The sequence below is a fragment of the Bufo bufo genome, chromosome 6 (genome assembly GCF_905171765.1).
Source record: "Bufo bufo chromosome 6, aBufBuf1.1, whole genome shotgun sequence".
NCBI classification, from domain to species: Eukaryota; Metazoa; Chordata; class Amphibia; order Anura; family Bufonidae; genus Bufo; species Bufo bufo.
In genome coordinates, this window is record NC_053394.1 from 248,893,802 (window position 1) to 248,920,074 (window position 26,273).

The 26,273-nt window shown below is 45.2% G+C and overlaps 1 protein-coding gene across 2 annotated transcripts in view; it reads left to right on the forward strand.

Moving 5' to 3' along the window:
* Positions 1-26,273, forward strand: part of LOC121004076 (sphingosine-1-phosphate lyase 1-like) — a 247,803-nt gene that overhangs the window by 127,280 nt on the left and 94,250 nt on the right. For both annotated transcript variants that reach the window (XM_040436155.1, XM_040436156.1), the window contains exons 6-7: positions 9,399-9,478; positions 12,546-12,674. In XM_040436155.1, coding sequence (XP_040292089.1) covers positions 9,399-9,478; positions 12,546-12,674 — 209 coding nt within the window. The remainder of the gene's footprint in view (positions 1-9,398; positions 9,479-12,545; positions 12,675-26,273) is intronic.

Here is a 26,273-nt window from a genome sequence, read left to right on the forward strand (position 1 = left end):
GATAGATGTGTCATGGGTCGAAGCTTGGCGCAATGCAAAAAATGTAGCACGCGCGGACATCGCCATATGTTCGCATGTTCAGCGGATCGCGAACGCGCAAAGTTCGCTGCGAACCGACCGCCGGGCGAACCGCAAGGCCATCACTATTTATCTATCCTCTCTAACGGCTGTGCATTGATAAGGAAGCAGCAATCTGGTGTCCGACTTCCTCAGCCATCAAACTCTAAAAGAGGGATAATGGACTTTACATTTCGAGGTCTTTCTTCAGATTACCAAGGTTCTGGATTTATTTGCGGACTGGAAAAACAGGAAAGTAAAAATATTCTGTTCCCCTGTCTCCCCTAGGCAGTCCAGTCCGGAGATAGTGGATGCCCTATCTCGCCCCTGGCCAAGGGGGCTACTATATGCTTTTCCCCCATTCAGCCTGATTCCGAAAACCCTGATGAAAGTGGCGGAAGAGAGAGCACAGGTCATCATGATTGCTCCATGTTGGCCTGGTTTTCCCTCTTACGCAAGCTGTCGCAGGGAACATCCTGGTCCCTACCAGTGTTACCGAACCTTCTTCAACAAGGGCCAATTCACAATCCAGGGATCTCTCAGCTGAAATGGACGGCATGGAGATTGAACGCAGAAATCTAAAAAAGAAAGTTCTCTCTGACCCTGTAATCTCTAACTTGCTAAAGAGTAGAAAAGTCATAACCTCCAGGATCTATCTCAGAATGTGGAAAGCCTTTTTGTTTTATAGTGACAGGATTCAGCAAAGTCCCTTACTCAACATACCTGTCATTTTATATTTTCTGCAGACGGGTTTAAACAAAGATAAAAATAAAAAAAGAAAAAAGAAGAAATGGCTCCGGCAGCATTCTGCAACATCCAATATTCTTTTATTTCGACCTCAAGACACAATACAGCAACGTTTCGACTGGAGAACAGTCTTTGTCAAGCCTAATGACATCAATAAACCTAGGCATATATATACCCCACACATAAAATGCACGCCCCTTTAGATCATCAATCCAGATCAATGTATAATAGAATGCATATGTCTACAGATTACCTTACACCTGATTGTAAGCCCGCCAAAGACGTGTTGTTCAAATCGGCGTTCACACATGTATAGTGCGCAGCCGCGCATCAATACATTTACATGACCGGATGTGTCAATCGTCTCCATGGTAACCTACGGCGCTCGTACCTTGGGCCAATCAGCTACCGCGAACAGCCGCTGACATCATTGATAGTGCGTCCACACCACTGACTTCATCCAAATGCGCACGTCTGTGCGTCACCTACATGAATCACGTGGTTACCCGCGTCCGGTATCAATACAGCGCAAGCGTCGGTGGCATGGTAACGATGACGCATCTGTAGGAACAACTTCCTATACAAATGGGTGATCAAATTTGCATCCTTATAAAGCAAATATACATGGGATACTTCCGATCAATCATAATGTGAGCTACACGTCCCCAGCATGAGCAGGTAATTTCCCTTGCCTTTCTTGTTGCAACTGCAGTTGCATCATGAAAGGTGACGGTTTTACACATCCATACAGTGGTAAACGGTTCAAAATCAAAGGACACTATACATGCAGATCCACCGACGTGGTATACATGATACAGTGCCCATGCAGTTTGATATACGTGGGGGAGACCACGATGGAATTGAGGGAAAGAATTAATAAACATAAAAGTACAATAAGAAAGGGTGCACTCGATAAACCGGTTGCAAAACATTTTATTGAATGCAAACATTCCATTAATCAATTGAGATTCCGTGCTGTTGATAGCGTAGGATATCTAAGACGGGGGGGGGGGGGGGGGGGGGTGACAGAAAGGGAATCCCTAGGAAAAAGGAGCTTAAATGGATCCATACCCTTAGGTCCCTACAACCTTTTGGCCTAAATATAGAATTCAATGTCACGTCCATTGACTAATATGAGTAGCTAATATGTCTTCTAGGTATAGGGACATCATGTTTTTGAGATATATGTAGCACATCCCTGTGGGATCTATCCCCTAGTCATAGGGTAATTGTACATTATATTTATCAATGCATTAATATGGAATACATAAGATTGATGTTCACCAGACATGGTGTGGTATACACCTCCTTCACCATTGTTATATGTGTTGCTATATGTGATGAACTGCGATATTTTTTGCAGATTACATGCTCATGCTGGGGACGTGTAGCTCACATTATGATTGATCAGAAGTATCCCATGTATATTTGCTTTATAAGGATGCAAATTTGATCACCCATTTGTATAGGAAGTTGTTCCTACGGATGCGTCATCGTTACCATGCCACCGACGCTTGCGCTGTATTGATACCGGACGCGGGTAACCACGTGATTCATGTAGGTGACGCACAGACGTGCGCATTCGGATGAAGTCAGTGGTGTGGACGCACTATCAATGATGTCAGCGGCTGTTCGCGGTAGCTGATTGGCCCAAGGTACGAGCGCCGTAGGTCACCATGGAGACAATTGACACATCCGGTCATGTAAATGTATTGATGCGCGGCTGCGCACTATACATGTGTGAACGCCGATTTGAACAACACGTCTTTGGCGGGCTTACAATCAGGTGTAAGGTAATCTGTAGACATATGCATTCTATTATACATTGATCTGGATTGATGATCTAAAGGGGCATGCATTTTATGTGGGGGGTATATATATGCCTAGGTTTATTGATGTCATTAGGCTTGACAAAGACTGTTCTCCAGTCGAAACGTTGCTGTATTGTGTCTTGAGGTCGAAATAAAAGAATATTGGATGTTGCAGAATGCTGCCGGAGCCATTTCTTCTTTTTTATATTTATCACATGGCCTGATGGATCAAGGGCCTATGGTGAGGCTGTTGCATTGAATATACACATCATCAAGAGACCGCACAGTGCTGCTTTTAAACTACTATTTGTGGGTTTAAACAAAGGTCTTAAGCTATCCACCCTTAAAGTTCAAATCTCCGCTTTAGCAGTTTTTCTGGCCGCAAATTTTTCTGATCATCCTCTAATCAGATGATTTATCAAGGGGGCAGTCAGTGTTTCCCCCAGATTACACTCTACCGTTCCACCTTGGGACTTGAACTTAGTCCTCACATCACTGATAGACTCTCCATTTGAACCTATTGAGGGTATTTCTCTAAAACTATTATTCCTCCCGTCAGTGCCATTGGGGGAGGCGCCCCGGAAAAAGGTTAATTACTCTTACCGGTAACTGGATTTTTCAATAGCCTCCCACAGTGGCATTTTTTCTTTGCATTTATAATTTCATGTATATTTTTGTATTCCGATTGGATTAATATAATTTTTGTTCTTGCATCACTACCGTGTACTTTGTTATTTACTGATTAGGTAGGGGAGGAGCCCCCCTTTTAAAGTTCGAGCTTCCTGTCCTGGGGGTGGGGAGCACCCTCCTGTCAGTGCCGTTGGGAAAGGCTATTGGAAAATCCAATTACCGGTAAGAGTAATTAACCCTTTTTATGTACCGTTTCCTGTTCTTACTTAAGTTTCTGAAAATCACTGACAACCCCCTTAAGAATTTGCAATTTGATGCCACATTAAACAGTTATGTTGTGCTTTTTTTGTTTCGGTTTTGCTATTATCATCATGGTTTTAGAAAAAGCTGTTTTAGGGACGGTTTTCTAGAGCTACTACTGTGATCATGTAAACCCCAACTTGTGGTTTTATATGCAGTTCAATTAAATTGTCTTCACCATTTAAGTTACTGGGTGAAACTGGCACCAACGCAGTAATTTAAATCTGCATTGTGTGAACGGGATTTCATCCCTTGACGCTGTAGACTAGCTGGACGATAGTTTATTGTGATTGCTGGAGCCTCGTAGGCTGCTGTAGATGCAGTGGTTTGGTTGATGGCTTTCTCTCCTGACTCCCTCTCAGATTCCCCATACAAATATACATTTGGCACGGCAGAACTTGTTTATGTATTCAATGGGGAGCCTCGTCCAGACACTTCTGGCAACGGCTTCTCCTGGAAGAACAAAAAGATCTGGTGGAAATCTTCCTTTCACTCAGTCTTTCTCTCCCCCCATGTTCTATGTTGGGGCAGAGTCAGGAGCTTCCCACACAGATTAGATTGTCAGCCATGGGGGCCTTTACTCCACTTTTTTCCAGATTTGGTTGCTACAAACACCAGATAAAACATACAGAGTAGTTCAGCTTAACACCTTCCAGGAAATTGTCTAAAACTATACATTGTGGTCGGTCTTTGTCTTTTTTTTCTAGAATTATCAAATATATAGACATAGTGAAAAAATTGTAATTAGACTTACCGGTATTTCTGTTTCCTTGAGTCCACCATGACGGCTTAACCTGGAGATTGACCCCTTGACCTCTGTAGGGGCAGGAACACAGAGAGTATAAAGGCAACCACCCACTCTCACCCTCAGTGCTTTCCAAATTACCAAGTGGGTGCAGCCTTAATTTTATATATATATATATATATATATATATATATTCTTATATTTTTTTATATTTTTTAATTTTTTGTTGAGTATTAATTCATACTCGAACCCCTCTTTAAATTCTCGGGGTGGGGGGGGGGGGGGGGGTAATATACCAGCCATCATGGTGGACTCAAGGAAACAGAATTACCGGTAAGTCTAATTACGGTTTTTCCATTTCGTCCACCATGATGGCTTAACCTGGAGAACTACCAGATTATTTAGTAGGGTGGGTAATTGCTTGTAAGACCTTTTGACCGAAGGTCAAGTCAGCAGAAGCCAAAACGTTAATACGATAGTGCCTAATAAATGTATTAATACTGGACCAGGTGGCTGCTCTGCAGATTTTATCTAAGGAAACACCTCCTTTCTCTGCCCATGAGGAGGCCACCGCTCTTGTGGAATGGGCTCTTATCTCTGTAGGATTATCAAGACCCGCCATCTGGAAGCAGCAGGATATGGTGGACCTGATCCAGCGCCCGATGGAGGCCTTGGATGCCTTCTTCCCTTTGTTTGGACCAGCAAACTGAATGAGAAGATTATCTTCCTTCCTGAATTCTTCTGTTGCCTTTAGGTATTGTAGTACAGTATCTCAGACATCTAGGAGTTGGTATTGATCCTCAGATGTACTCGTCACCTCCTTAGGGAAAGACGGGAGGACAATTTCCTGGTCTTTCTGAAAATCAGAAACGACCTCTGGAAGGAAACCTGGATCCAACCTTAATACTATTTTATCGGGAAACACAGAAAGATAGGGTTCCCGACAGGAGAGCGCCTGGATCTCTCCTAAACGTCTAGCTGACGTTATGGCTATTAAAAAGGCAGCCTTGAGTGTCAGATGTTTTTCCAAAATGTCCTGTACTGGGGAAAATGGTGGTTTCATTAATCCTTTCAGGGCCCGGTCTAAGTCCCACTGAGGGGCCCTTGGGGTTATGGAAGGTCTTAATCTCTAGGCAGCTCTTACGAATCTTCTCACCCTTCTATGGCTGGCCAGGTCTGTGTCATAGCATGATCCTAAGGCCGAGATCTGTACTTTAAGTGTACTAGGTCTCAGACCCAAATCCAGCACCTTCTGGAGAAAATCAAGCATATTTATGATGTTTGGGGGAGAATCTACCGGAGGGTTCTGACCTAGCCAGGTGCAGTATTTCCTCCAGATTTTGAGATATATTGCGGAGGTGACTTTTTTCCTGCTGGATTTAAGGGTATTGATGATCTTATCGGAAAGGCCCCTGCTTTTTAATACCTCGCGCTCAGGATCCATGCTGACAATTTGAATAGGCCTGGATTCTGATGGAGGATCTGACCTTGTGATAAAATGTCCTCCCGGAGGGGAATTATCCATGGCTTCTCCAGCACTAATTCCTTTAAGATCGGGAACCAGTTTCTCTTTGTCCAGTATGGGACCACTAGGATTACTGTTACCGGGTCGGACCTTATCTTTTGTAGTACTCTGGGAATTAACACCCATGGAGGAAAAGCATAGGCGAGATCCCAGGTCCATTTGATCGAGAAGGCGTCCACCGCCCAAGGGTATTTCCTGGAGTTTAGGGAGCAAAAGTGTCCAACCTTCGCGTTCTCTTTTGCTGCGAAGAGGTCTATCTGAGGGGTTCCCCACCTTTTGGAGATTTGTCTGAACACTTCTGGATTTAGGGACCATTCCCCAGGATCTATGGTCTTTCTGCTGAGGAAGTCTGCTTGTACATTTTCCGTACCTTTTAGGTGAATAGCCGTGATGGAGGATACATTCTTTTCTGGCATTGCGTATGGAGCACTTGGTCTGGCCCTGAAATTTTTTTGTTTTTCCTATGAAGGTTGTTAATTTTTCTTGAGGAAGAGATATCATCTGAGTTCTTGAATCTAAAAGTACTCCTAGGAATTTCATCTTGGTTGATGGGACCAGACAGGATTTTTTCTGATTTATTATCCAGCCCAACTCTGAAAACCGATGAATTAGGTAGTTGGTGAGACTGGACGCCTCTGATTCTGATTTTCTCAGGATGAGGAAGTCGTCTAGATACGGGAAGATTTTTATTACCTCTGATCTGAGAGGAGAGATCATTTCCACTACTAGCTTTGTGAAAATTCTCGGGGCCGAGGAAATTCCGAAGGGTAGAGCCGTGAACTGGAAGTGGTTTACCACTCCGGTGCTGTAAAGAATGGGCCCTTTGGGTTTATGAAGGTACGAAAGGAGTCGTCTGGCTTCTGTACCAAAAACAGGGTGGAATAATAACCCCTTCCTTCTTCTGAACAGGGGACTTTTACTACCACACCTAACTCTATTAACTGCAGGACGCCCTGCCAAATCCTTCCCAGAACTTTTGAGCTGTGAGAGGTTAGCCGAAACTTTTTTGGAGGGGTTAAGGAGAATTCTATCTGATAGCCGTTTTTTAAAATATCCAAGGCCCAGGGGTTCTGGGTCGTGGTTTCCCAAAAGGGTAGAAATCTCCTCAACCTTCCTCCCACTCTGGCGTCATTGTTTGTCAGACTGTTTGTTTTGGGGATTGAGAAGGAACCCTCTGCCCTTTCCTCCTTTTTGGTAGCTCCACCTACCGGTTTTACCTTTCCCCCTATAGGACCCTGGATTGGGTGTTAAAGGGACGAAAGGGCTTCTTTTTATTTTCCTCAGTGAATCCCTTCTTTTTATCTGCCGCTTTCTCGAGGAAAGAATCCAGAACGGGACCAAAAACATATTCCCCTGAAAAAGCGATAGAGCATAATTTTGATTTTGACGCTCTATCGCCTCCCCAGGATTTCATCCACAGGGCCCCCCTTGCGGAATTTTAAAGAGCAGCATCTTTGGCAGCAAACCTCACGGACTCGGCTGAGGCATCCGCCAAAAATGCTGTAGCTGATTTGAGGAGAGGAATGGAATTTCGAATTTCTTCTCTCAGGGTTTTATTCTTAATATGGTTCTCAAGTTCGCTAAGCCAGAAATACATTGATCTAGCTACGGAGGTTGCAGCTATGTTAGTTTTTATACCGAACATGGATGCTTCCCAGGACTTTTTCAGGAGAGAATCTGCCTTTCTCTTCATCGGATCCTGTAATTGGGAGGAGTCCTCAAAGGGAAGGGAGGTCTTCTTGACCACCTTTGCTACCTGGACGTCGATTTTCGGAATTTCGTTAAATATTTTTATATCAGTTGGATCAAACAGTAATCTATTTTTGAATTTTCTGGGGACTCCCAGTCTCCTCTCAGGGTCCGTCCACTCATCCAAGATCATATCCTTTATATTTTCGTTCACTGGAAATACTTCCGATTTCTTAGCTCTGAGCCCCCCAAACATCTCGTCTTGGACCGATCAAGGTTTTTGTACCTCCTCAATGCCCATGGTTGCCCTTACGGCGCCCAATAAATCCTCCATCTCCTCAGACGAAAAGTAATACTTTTTCCTCTCCTCTACTATTTCACCCTCTGACAGTGCATCTATGTTCTGTCTAGAGGTGGAAGCGTCTTCGTCCATGTCCTCTGATTCAGAGGAGGATGGAGCGGACATTCACGATTTTTTTCGCAGGCGGAGTAGGAGGGGCAGATCTGAGAGAGGCTAGCGAGGATTTAATTTCGCTCTGAATCATTGATTTGACCTCCATAAGTATGGACGGTTGCTCCTCTCTGACAAGCTCATTAATGCAGACTTGGCAGAGCTTCTTTTTGTGATTTTCCGGCAATCTTTTGCCACAAGTCGCGCATCTAGGGATTTTGGCCTTAGTTCTGGGCTCTTTAATTCCATAAAAGAGGAGCAACCCAGTATCAGTAGGCTATTGCAAGAAGTAGCATAACAATATGATACATGTTTTCCTTCCCCACAGGGGAACTCACGATTTGAGCAGCCGGGGGGGCATCTGTGGAGTCCATCTGGTCTGCAGGGGTATCGGGGGCCGAAATCTGGAGCAGGAGCCTTACTGGGACGCTAGTTCTTTTCAAATCTCCCGGTATAGCGATCCCAACAGGTATTTTAAAAATAACAAACGCTGTCATCTTCTCACCTCCTACAGGAGGTCTCTCTGTGAGGTGCCCCGTAGGGACAGGAAACACTGAGGGTGAGAGTGGGTGGTGGCCTTTTAAACTCTGTATTCCTGCCCCTACAGAGGTCAAGGGGTCAATCTCCAGGTTAAGCCGTCATGGTGGACGAAATGGAAATATACTATAATTCCAGGTTGGTGTTTGTATCAGTCTTATAAAATCCGTCTTGTAGTGCTTTTATTAATAAGTAAAATAAAGTAAAAACCTCATAAAAGAAGGAACTCCAAACTGTATCTAGAATGCAGGACCCTCTCTAAAATTGCCACTGTGGCCCATGTATACGAAGCCCTGTGATCCGTTTTAAACACATTTAAAGGGGTTGTCCAAGTTATTTTTTATTCATGACATATCCTCAGGATAGGTCATCAATATCAAATCAGCGGGGGGTCCAACACTCAGCTGGTTGAAGAGAAAGTGCACGTCGTGCCATCGCTGCCTTCTTTTCATTGTTTTCCTGCTCACTGTTGCAACAGCAGTGATGATGAACAGGTGTAGTTACAAGAAGCCGTCCTATTCACTTTTTCAGTGGGAAGGCTTGTTCCTTCTCAAGTATATAGGACATCAATAAAAATAACTTGGACAACCCCTTTAAGGGTCCAGTTATACGGCAACATGTGTCGCATGACACAAAGCGTTATGGCTACATGGCGACATTTGATATAATGTATTTCAATGGTGTTGCTATGTGGCATACCACATGTTGTGACCGCAACGGGATGGTGGCAAAAAAATCTGTCTTGGATGGATTTTTTGCGGCACTAGCATTCACAGAATGTAGCATGTGACATAGCAACTCCATTGAAAGTCATGAAATGTCATGTGACAAAAATGTTGCGGTGTAGCTTCTCATTGTCTGCAGTAGACTTGCTCTATAATTTACAGCCCTAATTGTCTGTTTCAGGTGAGGTGTCATGGGAGCAAGGAAAAGTGTCTGGTACGGTTTATAGCGGAGATGAACGGCTTACCCAACTTCTTGTGAAGGTAGAAGTCAGAATAATGCTGTGTCCCTGCTCAGAACCCCCAGAAATATCAGCGGATTGATACTCTGCTGGGGCTGCACTAGAAATGGTTTGAAGGGGATGTGCAGTGGTATATATTGATTACCTATCCTTAGCATAGGTCATCAATATCAGATCGGTGGGGGTCCGCCTACCGGCAGCCCTGCCGATCAGCTGTTTAAAGGGTTTGCTGTGCTCATGGGAATTCTCCTTCCTCTTCAGTATTTTCCTGCACGCCATCTCTCTTGAAGCAGCAGCGCAGTGTAACTACAGATTCTCGTCCTATACAAGTGAATGGAACAAGCAGTTGTAATTACACTGCGCCGCTACAAGGGAGACATCGTGCAGCTCAACTTTGAAGAGGACACATAGCTTGCACGAATGCCCTAACCCCAAATAGCTGATCGGCGAGGGTGCTGTGTATATCCTGAGGATGGGCCATCATTATGAGACCAATGCACAAGCCCCTCATATAAATGGATGATCATATAATACACTGCTCAAAAAAATAAAGGGAACACTTAAACAACACAATGTAACTCCAAGTCAATCACACTTCTGTGAAATCAAACTGTCCACTTAGGAAGCAACACTGAGTGACAATCAATTTCACATGCTGTTGTGCAAATGGGATAGACAACAGGTGGAAATTATAGGCAATTAGCAAGACACCCCCAATAAAGGAGTGGTTCTGCAGGTGGTGACCACAGATCACTTCTCAGTTCCTATGCTTCCTGGCTGATGTTTTGGTCGCTTTTGAATGCTGGCGGTGCTTTCACTCTAGTGGTAGCATGAGACGGAGTCTACAACCCACACAAGTGGCTCAGGTAGTGCAGCTTATCCAGGATGGCACATCAATGCGAGCTGTGGCAAGAAGGTTTGCTGTGTCTATCAGCGTAGTGTCCAGAGCATGGAGGCGCTACCAGGAGACAGGCTAGTACATCAGGAGACGTGGAGGAGGCCGTAGGAGGGCAACAACCCAGCAGCAGGACCGCTACCTCCGCCTTTGTACAAGGAGGAACAGGAGGAGCACTGCCAGAGCCCTGCAAAATGACCTCCAGCAGGCCACAAATGTGCATGTGTCTGCTCAAACAGTCAGAAACAGACTCCATGAGGGTGATATGAGGGCCCGACGTCCACAGGTGGGGGTTGTGCTTACAGCCCAACACCGTGCAGGACGTTTGGCATTTGCCAGAGAACACCAAGATTGGCAAATTCGCCACTGGCGCCCTGTGCTCTTCACAGATGAAAGCAGGTTCACACTGAGCACATGTGACAGACGTGACAGAGTCTGGAGACGCCGTGGAGAACGTTCTGCTGCCTGCAACATCCTCCAGCATGACCGGTTTGGCATTGGGTCAGTAATGGTGTGGGGTGGCATTTCTTTGGAGGGCCACACAGCCCTCCATGTGCTCGCCAGAGGTAGCCTGACTGCCATTAGGTACCGAGATGAAATCCTCAGACCCCTTGTGAGACCATATGCTGTTGTGGCTGGCCCTGGGTTCCTCCTAATGCAAGACAATGCTAGACCTCATGTGGCTGGAGTGTGTCAGCAGTTCCTGCAAGACGAAGGCATTGATGCTATGGACTGGCCCGCCCGTTCCCTAGACCTGAATCCAATTGAGCACATCTAGGACATCATGTCTCGCTCTATCCACCAACGTCACGTTGCACCACAGACTGTCCAGGAGTTGGCAGATGCTTTAGTCCAGGTCTGGGAAGAGATCCCTCAGGAGACCGTCCGCCACCTCATCAGGAGCATGCACAGGCATTGTAGGGAGGTCATACAGGCACGTGGAGGCCACACACACTACTGAGCCTCATTTTGACTTGTTTTAAGGACATTACATCAAAGTTGGATCAGCCTGTAGTGTGTTTTTCCACTTTAATTTTGAGGGTGACTCCAAATCCAGACCTCCATGGGTTGAAAAATTTGATTTCCATTTTTTAATTTTTGTGTGATTTTGTTGTCAGCACATTCAACTATGTAAAGAACAAAGTATTTCAGAAGAATATTTAATTAATTCAGATCTAGGATGTGTTATTTTTGTGTTGCCTTTATTTTTTTGAGCAGTGTATATGACAATGGGCGGACCTGAACTGGAGTTGCTCTTTGCAGCTCTCTGATCCAGATAGTGGGGGGAGGGGTTCCTGAACGTCCTCTATGATGTTTATAAGGTGCCTATGAAATTCATGCTTCTATAGTGCATGTATTTGATTCATGTGTGAAAGAATGCTTAGGCCTCTTTCACACGGGCGAGAGATTTCCGCGCGGGTGCAATGCGTGAGGTGAACGCATTGCACCCGCACTGAATTCACTTCAATGGGGCTGTGCAGATGAGCGGTGATCGCAGCATGTCTACATTTTCCACGCAACGCAGGCCCCACAGAAGTGAATGGGGCTGCGTGAAAATCGCAAGCATCCGCAAGCAAGTGCAGATGCGGTGCAATTTTCACGCACGGTTGCTAGGAGACGATCGGGATGGAGACCCGATCATTATTATTTTCCCTTCTAACAGGAAAAGGACCTGTGGTGACTTCACTACGCTCATCACATGGTCCGTCACATGATCCATCACCATGGTAAAAGATCATGTGATGGACCATGTGATGAGCGCAGTGACGTCATCAAAGGTCCTATTCCTCAAAGAAGAAGACAGAAGAGAAGCCGGGCTGCGCGAACAAGTAGATTAAGGTGAGTTAAAAAAAAAAAAAAATTAACCCCTCCAGCCCTATTGTACTAAGCATTCTGTATTAAGAATGCTATTATTTTCCCTTATAACCATGTTATAAGGGAAAATAATACAATCTACACAAGAAGAAGTTCTGCTTTGGGTACGAAACATGCCAATTTTTCTCACGCGCGTGCAAAACACATTACAATGTTTTGCATTCGCACTGAAAAATCGCACATGTTCCCGCAACGCACCCGCATCTTTTTCCGCAACGCCCGTGTGAAACCAGCTTTAGGGGTACAGCTAGAAGCTACGTTGGTTCTCAATGTAAGTTAAGTTAAGTTAAGTTAAAACCATTCTCTTTGCTGTATACAGGTGTATGGAGAGTTTGCCTGGAGCAATCCTTTACATCCTGATGTTTTTCCCGGTGTACGTAAAATGGAAGCAGAAGTAATAAGAATGGCGTGTAACCTTTTTAACGGAGGTCCTGAGACATGTGGAGCAGTGAGTTATTTGTCTTTTCTCAAGTATTCAGCACTGTTAGGCTCTAAGAAAAGGAAGTGCAGTGTGAGATTCGGATTAACCCCAGCAGGAGCTGTTTCCTTTTGTGATTAAATACTTCAATATCCATGTTTTTTTCAACATAAGTGCGGTAACACCTTTAGACCTCAAGCACATGGCATTGCCACTCGCACAAACCCCATACCGCAGCACATGTGGACCTATAGGCACTCTGGGGGGTCACTTGCCATTGCCCCTAGCCAGAATACTGATGTTAAAAAGTTATAAACTGCAGGTTTTACACAGCCCTTGACAGTTTCCAAAAAAGGTGGTGTGGAAGAGGTCATAGGCCCTTGTCAGATTTTTCATAATTGACGCCAATTTTTTTGCATAAATGATTACCGGAAACGACACCAGCTGGCATAGATTCCACTCTAGGCGCATGGACTTCTGGAGGATATGGTTAATTTAGGAAGAAGCAGGAGCCTTATCATGAATTAAGCACATTCTCCAGCAGCCCAGTGGATATCAAGATCGGAGAAGAAAACATTGATCTTCTTGATGAATGAGTCCATGTACAGCGCCATTTTTCTAGCTGAGAATTCTTTTAAAATACAGCAAGTCGTGGATTTCATATGAAATCCTGAGAAAAACCTGTGTGTGCCTCTCAGCGATGATCTGTTGCCAATAGATTCCATTCCCTTTTTGGTGCTGGCAAGCTAAGGCTTCCTTTCCAGAGATAGGGTGCATTCACACGACCGTGCTATGTTTTGCAGACTGCAAATGGCGGATCCTGGCCGCATGCGCTCCGCATTTTGCAGACCACACATGGCCGGCGTAATATAGAAAATGCCTTTTCTTGTTCGCGATTGCGGACAAGAATAGGACATATTCTATTTTTTTGGGCGGGGTCACGGAACAGAACAACGAATACACAGTGTGCTGTCCGCATCTTTTGAGGCTCCATTGAAATGAATGGGGCAGCACCCATTCCCCTAAATTGTGGAACAAATGCAGACCCATTCATATGGTTGTGTGAATTCACCCTTAGTGGATCAGAAGAATTCCATACTGAAGATTTGTCTAGGGTTGTACAGACCATTGGCATAGGGAGTCTTTTAGGCCGTGCAGTGCTCCTCGGGGGAAAAAATGATAAATTATGTAAATTAGCTCTCGCCCCTATCATGCTTCCCCAAAAGTCAATGTCCGACCCTTTAACATTTGTTAAACGTTGGGTCCAAGTACTAGTAAAGGTAAACACCATTGAAAACTAGAGCTTTCTGTACTAATACATAACTTGGCTCTCCTTCAGAACGTTATTGATGGTAGCTACAAGTCATTTTGCAAGGCCTGTTAAAGGGTTGGACATTGACTTATAGGGTAGGTACCTTCAGTAGGTGGCGCTGGAGTAGTATGAGCGGTCACTTGCATATTACTGAACAGCTCCACATTTCAATGGAGTTGACCTTTATCCAACTAAGTTTGGAAACCCTGGGGCTATGACGTTTGGCAGTGTACAAGAGCCAGCCTCTGCTCCAGTGTTTTCTGGATTCTGAAATTGGAGAAAGTTAGAGGGGTCAATTTAGGAGGAAAACCGAAGAGGAGAAATCCAGACAGTCGTGCTTGTGATGAAGGTTACATTTGTCGTTTTCAGCATGTCTGCACAAGGTCACGGTCGAACTTGTGTTTTGTGCTGATCTGAGAAGACGCAGGAAGCCAGACAGCTGTGCCTTATATGACTTCACTGTATGGTGTCTGCTATGTATTGAGCAATACAGTACGTTTCATAATGTCTAGAGGCCACAATTACACATCGGGCTGGATTTATTCTGTGGGACTCAGCATTTTATTATTGGAATAATATATATTTATATGTATTTAAGAATCCAGTAAATGACGCCTTTGACTTGTCCTGTTTTGTCTTAATTAAGTAATGTACAACAATTATCTGTAATTACAGCTCCCTGCAGGACACCTAAATAACAAGGAAATACTGGGTCACAACGCTTGCGTCTCTATTAATTAATGGAACCATATTAGTTTCACCCAATGGATGATTTGTATATGTGTTTCTTAAAGGGGACTTGTCACATTGAACATGGTGTTTAAGCTGCAGGCAGCATGTTACAGAGCAGGGGAGAAGCTGAGCAGATTGGTATATAGATTTATGGGAAAAGATTCAGTAAAACCTGTAATTTATTCATTTAAACTCCTCCTCATTCTGGGCTTTGAAGTCAAGGAGGCATCCTATCAGAGACCATAGGCGTGCACAGCCTATTGAATTAGGGTGTGCACCCTAAAGCACAAACACACACACACACACACCGCGTGTGTGTGTATGTATATACAGTTGCAAGAAAAAGTATGTGAACCCTTCGGAATGATATGGATTTCTGCACAAATTGGTCATAAAATGTGATCTGATCTTCATCTAAGTCACAACAATAGACAATCAAAGTCTGCTTAAACTAATAACTAGTGTTGAGCGAACAGTTCGAGCATAGTTCGGGTCCGTACCGAATTTTGGGGTGTTCGTGACACGGACCCGAACCCGAACTTTTTCGTAAAAGTTCGGGTTCGGGTTCGTCGTTCGGCATGTATTTTGGCGCATTTTGAAAGGCTGCAAAGCAGCCAATCAACATGCATCATACTACTTGCCCTAAGATGCCATCGCAGCCATGCCTACTATTGGCAAGGCTGTGATTGGCCAAGTGCAGCATGTGACTCAGCCTCTTTATAAGCTTGTGCGCACGTCGGGACGTGCTCACTCCCGATGTGAATAGAACAGGGATAGACGCAGCTGATGCTAGGGCGAGAATAGGCAGGGATAATTGAATAACTGGAAGCAAATTTCTCTCCTCCACCTGTGATTCATCTGAACAACTGCAGCTGAGCTGCTTTTTTGATAGGGATTGGCTATTTTTAGAGTGGCCAGAGTGATTTTTCCATCCACATGTACCTGGGCTGACCGCCGGCCGCCATTTTGCGACTTGTAGTGCTGCAGCAGAAGCTGCCACAGTGTGCATTCCAAAGCTCCAAACAAGTCAGACATCTACACCTGGGATTCAGACCAATAGCGATTTAGCAGCACAGTCCAAGGCTATTTTTTTTAAAGGTTGTGCAGACCATTTTGTGGCACATGTTACTGGGCTGATAGGCGGCGGCCATCTTGGGACTAGTGCTGCAGCACAATCTCTCCCAACGTCCATTAATCACTTGTAATAGTGGTCTGTGCCATAGAAATCCTACATCAGGGACTTGGGTGTGCTTGTGTCACCCCTACTAATACCAGTCCACCTGTAATCCATACAGTGAAAAGCCATAAAGTATTCCAGTGAGGGAATTTTTTTTTTATTTAAAAAAGGCCAAGTTAGTTTATCTGGCGTTCAATATACTAGATACAGTTAGGCCTGCGTTTCATACATCTGGAATTAGCAAACTAATGTGCTGGGGTTGGGAAAACATATATGTACCCATACTAGAATCTGTCAAAGAAAGCGGTACTCACATATAACAGTCATTCCATCTGTAATCCATACAGTCAAAAGACTGAAAGTATTCCAGTGAGGGAATTTTTTTTATTTAAAAAAGGCCAAGTTAGTTTATCTGGCGTTCAATATACTAGATACAGTTAGGCCTGCGTTTCATACATCTGGAATTAGCAAACTAATTTGCTGGGGTTGGGAAAACATATATGTACCCATACTAGAATCTGTCAAAGAAAGCGGTACTCACATATAACAGTCATTCCATCTGTAATCCATACAGTCAAAAGACTGAAAGTATTCCAGTGAGGGAATTTTTTTTATTTAAAAAAGGCCAAGTTAGTTTATCTGGTGTTCAATATACTAGATACAGTTAGGCCTGCGTTTCATACATCTGGAATTAGCAAACTAATGTGCTGGGGTTGGGAAAACATATATGTACCCATACTAGAATCTGTCAAAGAAAGCGGTACTCACATATAACAGTCATTCCATCTGTAATCCATACAGTCAAAAGACTGAAAGTATTCCAGTGAGGGAATTTTTTTTATTTAAAAAAGGCCAAGTTAGTTTATCTGGCGTTCAATATACTAGATACAGTTAGGCCTGCGTTTCATACATCTGGAATTAGCAAACTAATGTGCTGGGGTTGGGAAAACATATATGTACCCATACTAGAATCTGTCAAAGAAAGCGGTACTCACATATAACAGTCATTCCATCTGTAATCCATACAGTCAAAAGACTGAAAGTATTCCAGTGAGGGAATTTTTTTTATTTAAAAAAGGCCAAGTTAGTTTATCTGGCGTTCAATATACTAGATACAGTTAGGCCTGCGTTTCATACATCTGGAATTAGCAAACTAATGTGCTGGGGTTGGGAAAACATATATGTACCCATACTAGAATCTGTCAAAGAAAGCGGTACTCACATATAACAGTCATTCCATCTGTAATCCATACAGTCAAAAGACTGAAAGTATTCCAGTGAGGGAATTTTTTTTATTTAAAAAAGGCCAAGTTAGTTTATCTGGCGTTCAATATACTAGATACAGTTAGGCCTGCGTTTCATACATCTGGAATTAGCAAACTAATGTGCTGGGGTTGGGAAAACATATATGTACCCATACTAGAATCTGTCAAAGAAAGCGGTACTCACATATAACAGTCATTCCATCTGTAATCCATACAGTCAAAAGACTGAAAGTATTCCAGTGAGGGAATTTTTTTTATTTAAAAAAGGCCAAGTTAGTTTATCTGGCGTTCAATATACTAGATACAGTTAGGCCTGCGTTTCATACATCTGGAATTAGCAAACTAATGTGCTGGGGTTGGGAAAACATATATGTACCCATACTAGAATCTGTCAAAGAAAGCGGTACTCACATATAACAGTCATTCCATCTGTAATCCATACAGTCAAAAGACTGAAAGTATTCCAGTGAGGGAATTTTTTTTTTATTTAAAAAAGGCCAAGTTAGTTTATCTGGCGTTCAATATACTAGATACAGTTAGGCCTGCGTTTCATACATCTGGAATTAGCAAACTAATGTGCTGGGGTTGGGAAAACATATATGTACCCATACTAGAATCTGTCAAAGAAAGCGGTACTCACATATAACAGTCATTCCATCTGTAATCCATACAGTCAAAAGACTGAAAGTATTCCAGTGAGGGAATTTTTTTTATTTAAAAAAGGCCAAGTTAGTTTATCTGGCGTTCAATATACTAGATACAGTTAGGCCTGCGTTTCATACATCTGGAATTAGCAAACTAATGTGCTGGGGTTGGGAAAACATATATGTACCCATACTAGAATCTGTCAAAGAAAGCGGTACTCACATATAACAGTCATTCCATCTGTAATCCATACAGTCAAAAGACTGAAAGTATTCCAGTGAGGGAATTTTTTTTATTTAAAAAAGGCCAAGTTAGTTTATCTGGCGTTCAATATACTAGATACAGTTAGGCCTGCGTTTCATACATCTGGAATTAGCAAACTAATGTGCTGGGGTTGGGAAAACATATATGTACCCATACTAGAATCTGTCAAAGAAAGCGGTACTCACATATAACAGTCATTCCATCTGTAATCCATACAGTCAAAAGACTGAAAGTATTCCAGTGAGGGAATTTTTTTTATTTAAAAAAGGCCAAGTTAGTTTATCTGGCGTTCAATATACTAGATACAGTTAGGCCTGCGTTTCATACATCTGGAATTAGCAAACTAATGTGCTGGGGTTGGGAAAACATATATGTACCCATACTAGAATCTGTCAAAGAAAGCGGTACTCACATATAACAGTCATTCCATCTGTAATCCATACAGTCAAAAGACTGAAAGTATTCCAGTGAGGGAATTTTTTTTATTTAAAAAAGGCCAAGTTAGTTTATCTGGCGTTCAATATACTAGATACAGTTAGGCCTGCGTTTCATACATCTGGAATTAGCAAACTAATGTGCTGGGGTTGGGAAAACATATATGTACCCATACTAGAATCTGTCAAAGAAAGCGGTACTCACATATAACAGTCATTCCATCTGTAATCCATACAGTCAAAAGACTGAAAGTATTCCAGTGAGGGAATTTTTTTTTTATTTAAAAAAGGCCAAGTTAGTTTATCTGGCGTTCAATATACTAGATACAGTTAGGCCTGCGTTTCATACATCTGGAATTAGCAAACTAATGTGCTGGGGTTGGGAAAACATATATGTACCCATACTAGAATCTGTCAAAGAAAGCGGTACTCACATATAACAGTCATTCCATCTGTAATCCATACAGTCAAAAGACTGAAAGTATTCCAGTGAGGGAATTTTTTTTATTTAAAAAAGGCCAAGTTAGTTTATCTGGCGTTCAATATACTAGATACAGTTAGGCCTGCGTTTCATACATCTTGAATTAGCAAACTAATGTGCTGGGGTTGGGAAAACATATATGTACCCATACTAGAATCTGTCAAAGAAAGCGGTACTCACATATAACAGTCATTCCATCTGTAATCCATACAGTCAAAAGACTGAAAGTATTCCAGTGAGGGAATTTTTTTTATTTAAAAAAGGCCAAGTTAGTTTATCTGGCGTTCAATATACTAGATACAGTTAGGCCTGCGTTTCATACATCTGGAATTAGCAAACTAATGTGCTGGGGTTGGGAAAACATATATGTACCCATACTAGAATCTGTCAAAGAAAGCGGTACTCACATATAACAGTCATTCCATCTGTAATCCATACAGTCAAAAGACTGAAAGTATTCCAGTGAGGGAATTTTTTTTTTATTTAAAAAAGGCCAAGTTAGTTTATCTGGCGTTCAATATACTAGATACAGTTAGGCCTGCGTTTCATACATCTGGAATTAGCAAACTAATGTGCTGGGGTTGGGAAAACATATATGTACCCATACTAGAATCTGTCAAAGAAAGCGGTACTCACATATAACAGTCATTCCATCTGTAATCCATACAGTCAAAAGACTGAAAGTATTCCAGTGAGGGAATTTTTTTTATTTAAAAAAGGCCAAGTTAGTTTATCTGGCGTTCAATATACTAGATACAGTTAGGCCTGCGTTTCATACATCTGGAATTAGCAAACTAATGTGCTGGGGTTGGGAAAACATATATGTACCCATACTAGAATCTGTCAAAGAAAGCGGTACTCACATATAACAGTCATTCCATCTGTAATCCATACAGTCAAAAGACTGAAAGTATTCCAGTGAGGGAATTCTTTTTATTTAAAAAAGGCCAAGTTAGTTTATCTGGCGTTCAATATACTAGATACAGTTAGGCCTGCGTTTCATACATCTGGAATTAGCAAACTAATGTGCTGGGGTTGGGAAAACATATATGTACCCATACTAGAATCTGTCAAAGAAAGCGGTACTCACATATAACAGTCATTCCATCTGTAATCCATACAGTCAAAAGACTGAAAGTATTCCAGTGAGGGAATTTTTTTTTTATTTAAAAAAGGCCAAGTTAGTTTATCTGGCGTTCAATATACTAGATACAGTTAGGCCTGCGTTTCATACATCTGGAATTAGCAAACTAATGTGCTGGGGTTGGGAAAACATATATGTACCCATACTAGAATCTGTCAAAGAAAGCGGTACTCACATATAACAGTCATTCCATCTGTAATCCATACAGTCAAAAGACTGAAAGTATTCCAGTGAGGGAATTCTTTTTATTTAAAAAAGGCCAAGTTAGTTTATCTGGCGTTCAATATACTAGATACAGTTAGGCCTGCGTTTCATACATCTGGAATTAGCAAACTAATGTGCTGGGGTTGGGAAAACATATATGTACCCATACTAGAATCTGTCAAAGAAAGCGGTACTCACATATAACAGTCATTCCATCTGTAATCCATACAGTCAAAAGACTGAAAGTATTCCAGTGAGGGAATTTTTTTTTTTATTTAAAAAAGGCCAAGTTAGTTTATCTGGCGTTCAATATACTAGATACAGTTAGGCCTGCGTTTCATACATCTGGAATTAGCAAACTAATGTGCTGGGGTTGGGAAAACATATATGTACCCATACTAGAATCTGTCAAAGAAAGCGGTACTCACATATAACAGTCATTCCATCTGTAATCCATACAGTCAAAAGACTGAAAGTATTCCAGTGAGGGGATTTTGCTTATAAAAAATAATATATTTCATTGTGGTGCGAGTTGAATCGCAACAATGAAGAAAAATACTATTAAGGGACGAGGACGCGGTCGTGGTGGTGTCCGTGGAGCCTCTGTTGCTGGTAGAGGACGTGGCCGTTCGGCCCCAGGCGCACACAGTAGGGAACGAACTCCCTCAACTAGCCGGCAGAATGTACCGCAATATCTCGTGGGGCCCAATGACGCTCTTAGGATGGTAAGGCCTGAGCAGGTACAGGCATTAATCGATTGGGTGGCCGACAGTGCTTCCAGCACGTTCACCACATGGTCTTCCACCCAGTCTTCTGCGGAAAGCGCACAGGTGGCACCTGAAAACCAAGCCCATCAGTCTGTCACATCACCCCCAAGCATATCAGGGAAACGGTCTGAGCCACAAGTTATGCAGCAGTCTCTTCTTCTGTTTGAAGACTCTGCTTCCAGGGTTTCCCAGGGGCGTCCACCTAGCCCTTCCCCAGTGGAGGAAGACATACCATGCACTGACGCACAACCACTTATGTCTCCAGATGAAGAGGACATGGGAATACCACCACAGCAGAGTCACCGACTCTCTGATGATGACGAAACACAGGTGCCCACTGCCGCGTCTTTTTGCAGTGTGCAGACTGAACAGGAGGAGGTCAGGGAGGGAGACTGGGTGGAAGACGATGCAGAGGACGATGAGGTCTTAGACCCCACATGGACTGAAGGTCGTGGCGATGACTTTCACAGTTCAGAGGAAGAGGTAGTGGTGAGACCGAGACAACAGCGAAGCCAAAGAGGGAGCAGGGGGCCAAAGCAGACGAGCCGCCGCCCCCAGAGTTCGCCTGCTACTGGACATCGCCAACAGGGACCCAGCCCCACAAAGGCAGCTTCAAAGAGTTCCCTGGCATGGCACTTCTTTAAACAATGTCCTACCGACAAGACCCGAGTGACTTGCACGCTCTGCCATCAGAGCCTGAGGCGAGGCATTAACGTTCTGAACCTCAGCACAACCTGCATGACCAGGCATCTACATGCAAAGCATGAACTGCAGTGGGGTACACACCTTAAAAACCAGGCACTCGCTGAGGCTCCCCCTGCTCCCTCTACCGCTGCTGCCTCGGCTTCCGCCTCGAGAGGAATGTTGCCACCTGCCGAGCAGCAAACAGAGGATGTGCCACCGACACCACCACCACCGCCACCGTCAACTAGCGTCTCCACTATATCACACAGCAGCGTTCAGCTCTCAATATCTCAAACCTTAGAGAGGAAGCGCAAATTCCCCCCGAGTCACCCTCGAGCCCTTGGCCTGAACGCCAGCATTTCTAAACTGCTGGCCTTTGAAATGCTGTCATTCCGGCTGGAGGACACAGACAGCTTCAAACAGCTGATGGCCATGGCTGTCCCGCAGTATGTGGTTCCCACCCGCCACTACTTCTCCAAGACAGCCGTGCCTTCCCTGCACATGCAAGTGTCCGATAAAATCAAGTGTGCACTGCGCAACGCCATTTGTGGCAAGGTCCACCTAACCACAGATACGTGGACCAGTAAGCACGGCCAGGGACGCTATATCTCACTAACTGCACACTGGATGAATGTAGTGGCGGCTGGGCCCCCGGCGGACAGTTCCTTGGCGCACGTCCTTCCGCCCCCTAGGATCGCAGGGCATCATTCTCTGCCTCCTGTAGCCTCCTCCTCCTACTCGGCTTCCTCCTCCACTGCTTCCACCAGCTCATCCGGTCAGCCACACACCTTCACCACCAACTTCAGCACAGCCCGGGGTAAACGTCAGCAGGCCATTCTGAAACTCATATGTTTGGGGGACAGGCCCCACAGCGCAAAGGAGTTGTGGCGGGGTATTGAACAACAGACCGACGAGTGGTTTCTGCCGGTGGGCCTCAAGCCAGGCCTGGTGGTATGCGATAATGGGCGAAATCTCGTGGCAGCTCTGGGACTAGCCGGTTTGACGCACATCCCTTGCCTGGCGCATGTGCTGAACTTGGTGGTGCAGAGGTTCATTCACCACTACCCCAACATGTCAGAGCTGCTGCATAAAGTGCGGGCCGTCTGTGCGCGCTTCCGCCGTTCACATCCTGCCGCTGCTCGCCTGTCTGCGCTACAGCGGAACTTCGGCCTTCCCGCTCACCGCCTCATATGCGACGTGCCCACCCGGTGGAACTCCACCTTGCACATGCTGGAGAGACTGTGCGAGCAGCAGCAGGCCATAGTGGAGTTTCAGCTGCAGCACGCTCGCGTCAGTCGTACTGCCGAACAGCACCACTTCACCACCAATGATTGGGCCTCCATGCGAGACCTGTGTGCCCTGCTGCGCTGTTTCGAGTACTCCACCAACATGGCCAGTGGCGATGACACTGTTATCAGCGTTACAATACCACTTCTATGTCTCCTTGAGAAAACACTTAGGGCAATGATGTTAGAGGAGGTGGCCCAGGTGGAGGAGGAGGAGGAGGAGGATGAGGGCTCGTTTCTAACACTTTCGGGCCAGTCTGTTCGAAGTGGCTCAGAGGGAGGTTTGTTTAAGCAGCAGAGGACAGGTTCACAAGTGTACTGGAGGACGAGGAGGATGAGGAGGAGGAGGTGGAGGGGGACGAGGATGACGCAAGTTCACAGCGGGGTGGCAGCCCAGGCCCATCACTGGTGCGTGGCTGGGGGGATACGGTGGACGATGACGATACGCCTCCCACAGAGGACAGCTTGTCCTTACCCATGGGTAGCCTGGCCCACATGAGCGAATATATGCTCCAATGCCTGCGCAACGACAGTAGAGTTGCCCACGTTTTAACGTGTGCAGACTACTGGGTGGCCACCCTGCTGGATCCCCGGTATAAAGACAATGTGCCCACTTTAATTCCTGAACTGGAGCGCGACCGTAAGATGCGCGAGTACAAGCGCACGCTGATAGAGGCGCTCTTGAGAGCATTCCCACATGTCACAGGGGAACAGGTGGAAGGTGAAGGCAGAGGAGTGGCAAGAGGTCGCCAACGCAGCTGTGTCACGGCCAGCTCATCTGAGGGCAGGGTTAGCATGGCAGAAATGTGGAAAAGTTTTGTCTCCACGCCACAGCTATCTGCACCGACACCTGATACGGAACGTGTTAGCAGGAGGCAGCATTTCACTAACATGGTTGAACAGTATGTCTGCACACCCCTCCACATCCTGACGGATGGTTCGGCCCCATTTAACTACTGGGTTTCGAAATTGTCCACGTGGCCAGAGTTAGCATGTTATGCCTTGGAGGTGCTTTCCTGCCCGGCGGCCAGCGTTTTATCTGAACGCGTATTCAGCACGGCAGGGGGCGTCATTACTGACAAGCGCAGCCGCCTGTCCACAGCCAACGTGGACAAGCTGACCTTCATAAAGATGAACCAGGCATGGATCCCACAGGACCTGTCCCTCCCTTGTGCAGAGTAGTCCTTATTAACTGCCTAAAACATGTCTTGTTGTGCTACGGGCCACTTCTTTATTTGATACAAATTTTATGAAACCCACAGTTGAATGAAACTCTTCTCTGTCTGGGCGCCGGGGCCTAACCAGATGAAAGTGGCCGGTTAAACTAACGGGTGACATGAAGCCATAACCTCTGCCATGCTACCTCTGTCTTCTGTCTGGGTGCTGAGGCCTAAGTCAAATAAAGCGGTCTTCTGCTGTGCTGGGGGATATGAAGCTAATCTCTGACCTCTCTCCTCTGTCTGGGTCCAAAGGCCTAAATCACTGAAAGAGGCCTTCTCCTGTGGTGTGTGATATGATGCCAGAATATGTGCTGTGGGGCCTCTCTCCTCTTCCTGGGTGCAGGGGTCAAATAAACTAAATTGTGGCCTACTCCTGTGGTGGTTGATATGATGCCTGATTCTCTGATGTGGAACCTCTCTCCTCTGTTTGGGTGAAGGGGTCAAAGTAACTAAATGGTGGCTTCTCCTGTGGTGGCTGATATGATTCCAGAATATGTGCTGTGGTGCCTCTCTCCTCTTCCTGGGTGCAGGGGTCAAAGTAACTAAATGGTGGCTTCTCCTGTGGTGGCTGATATGATGCCAGAATATGTGCTGTGGGGCCTCTCTCCTCTTCCTGGGTGCAGGGGTCAAAGTAACTCAATGGTGGCTTCTCCTGTGGTGGCTGATATGATGCCAGAATATGTGCTGTGGTGCCTCTCTCCTCTGTCTGGGTCCAAAGGCCTAAATCACTGAAAGAGGCCTTCTCCTGTGGTGTGTGATATGATGCCTGAATATGTGCTGTGGTGCCTCTCTCCTCTTCCTGGGTGCGGGGGTCAAAGTAACTCAATGGTGGCTTCTCCTGTGGTGGCTGATATGATGCCAGAATATGTGCTGTGGGGCCTCTCTCCTCTTCCTGGGTGCAGGGGTCAAAGTAACTCAATGGTGGCTTCTCCTGTGGTGGCTGATATGATGCCAGAATATGTGCTGTGGTGCCTCTCTCCTCTGTCTGGGTCCAAAGGCCTAAATCACTGAAAGAGGCCTTCTCCTGTGGTGTGTGATATGATGCCTGAATATGTGCTGTGGTGCCTCTCTCCTCTTCCTGGGTGCGGGGGTCAAAGTAACTCAATGGTGGCTTCTCCTGTGGTGGCTGATATGATGCCAGAATATGTGCTGTGGGGCCTCTCTCCTCTTCCTGGGTGCAGGGGTCAAAGTAACTCAATGGTGGCTTCTCCTGTGGTGGCTGATATGATGCCAGAATATGTGCTGTGGTGCCTCTCTCCTCTGTCTGGGTCCAAAGGCCTAAATCACTGAAAGAGGCCTTCTCCTGTGGTGTGTGATATGATGCCTGAATATGTGCTGTGGTGCCTCTCTCCTCTTCCTGGGTGCGGGGGTCAAAGTAACTCAATGGTGGCTTCTCCTGTGGTGGCTGATATGATGCCAGAATATGTGCTGTGGTGCCTCTCTCCTCTTCCTGGGTGCGGGGGTCAAAGTAACTCAATGGTGGCTTCTCCTGTGGTGGCTGATATGATGCCAGAATATGTGCTGTGGGGCCTCTCTCCTCTTCCTGGGTGCAGGGGTCAAAGTAACTCAATGGTGGCTTCTCCTGTGGTGGCTGATATGATGCCAGAATATGTGCTGTGGTGCCTCTCTCCTCTTCCTGGGTGCGGGGGTCAAAGTAACTCAATGGTGGCTTCTCCTGTGGTGGCTGATATGATGCCAGAATATGTGCTGTGGGGCCTCTCTCCTCTTCCTGGGTGCAGGGGTCAAAGTAACTCAATGGTGGCTTCTCCTGTGGTGGTTAGTATGATGCCAGAATATGTGCTGTGGGGCCTCTCTCCTCTTCCTGGGTGCAGGGGTCAAAGTAACTCAATGGTGGCTTCTCCTGTGGTGGCTGATATGATGCCAGAATATGTGCTGTGGGGCCTCTCTCCTCTTCCTGGGTGCAGGGGTCAAAGTAACTCAATGGTGGCTTCTCCTGTGGTGGCTGATATGATGCCAGAATATGTGCTGTGGTGCCTCTCTCCTCTGTCTGGGT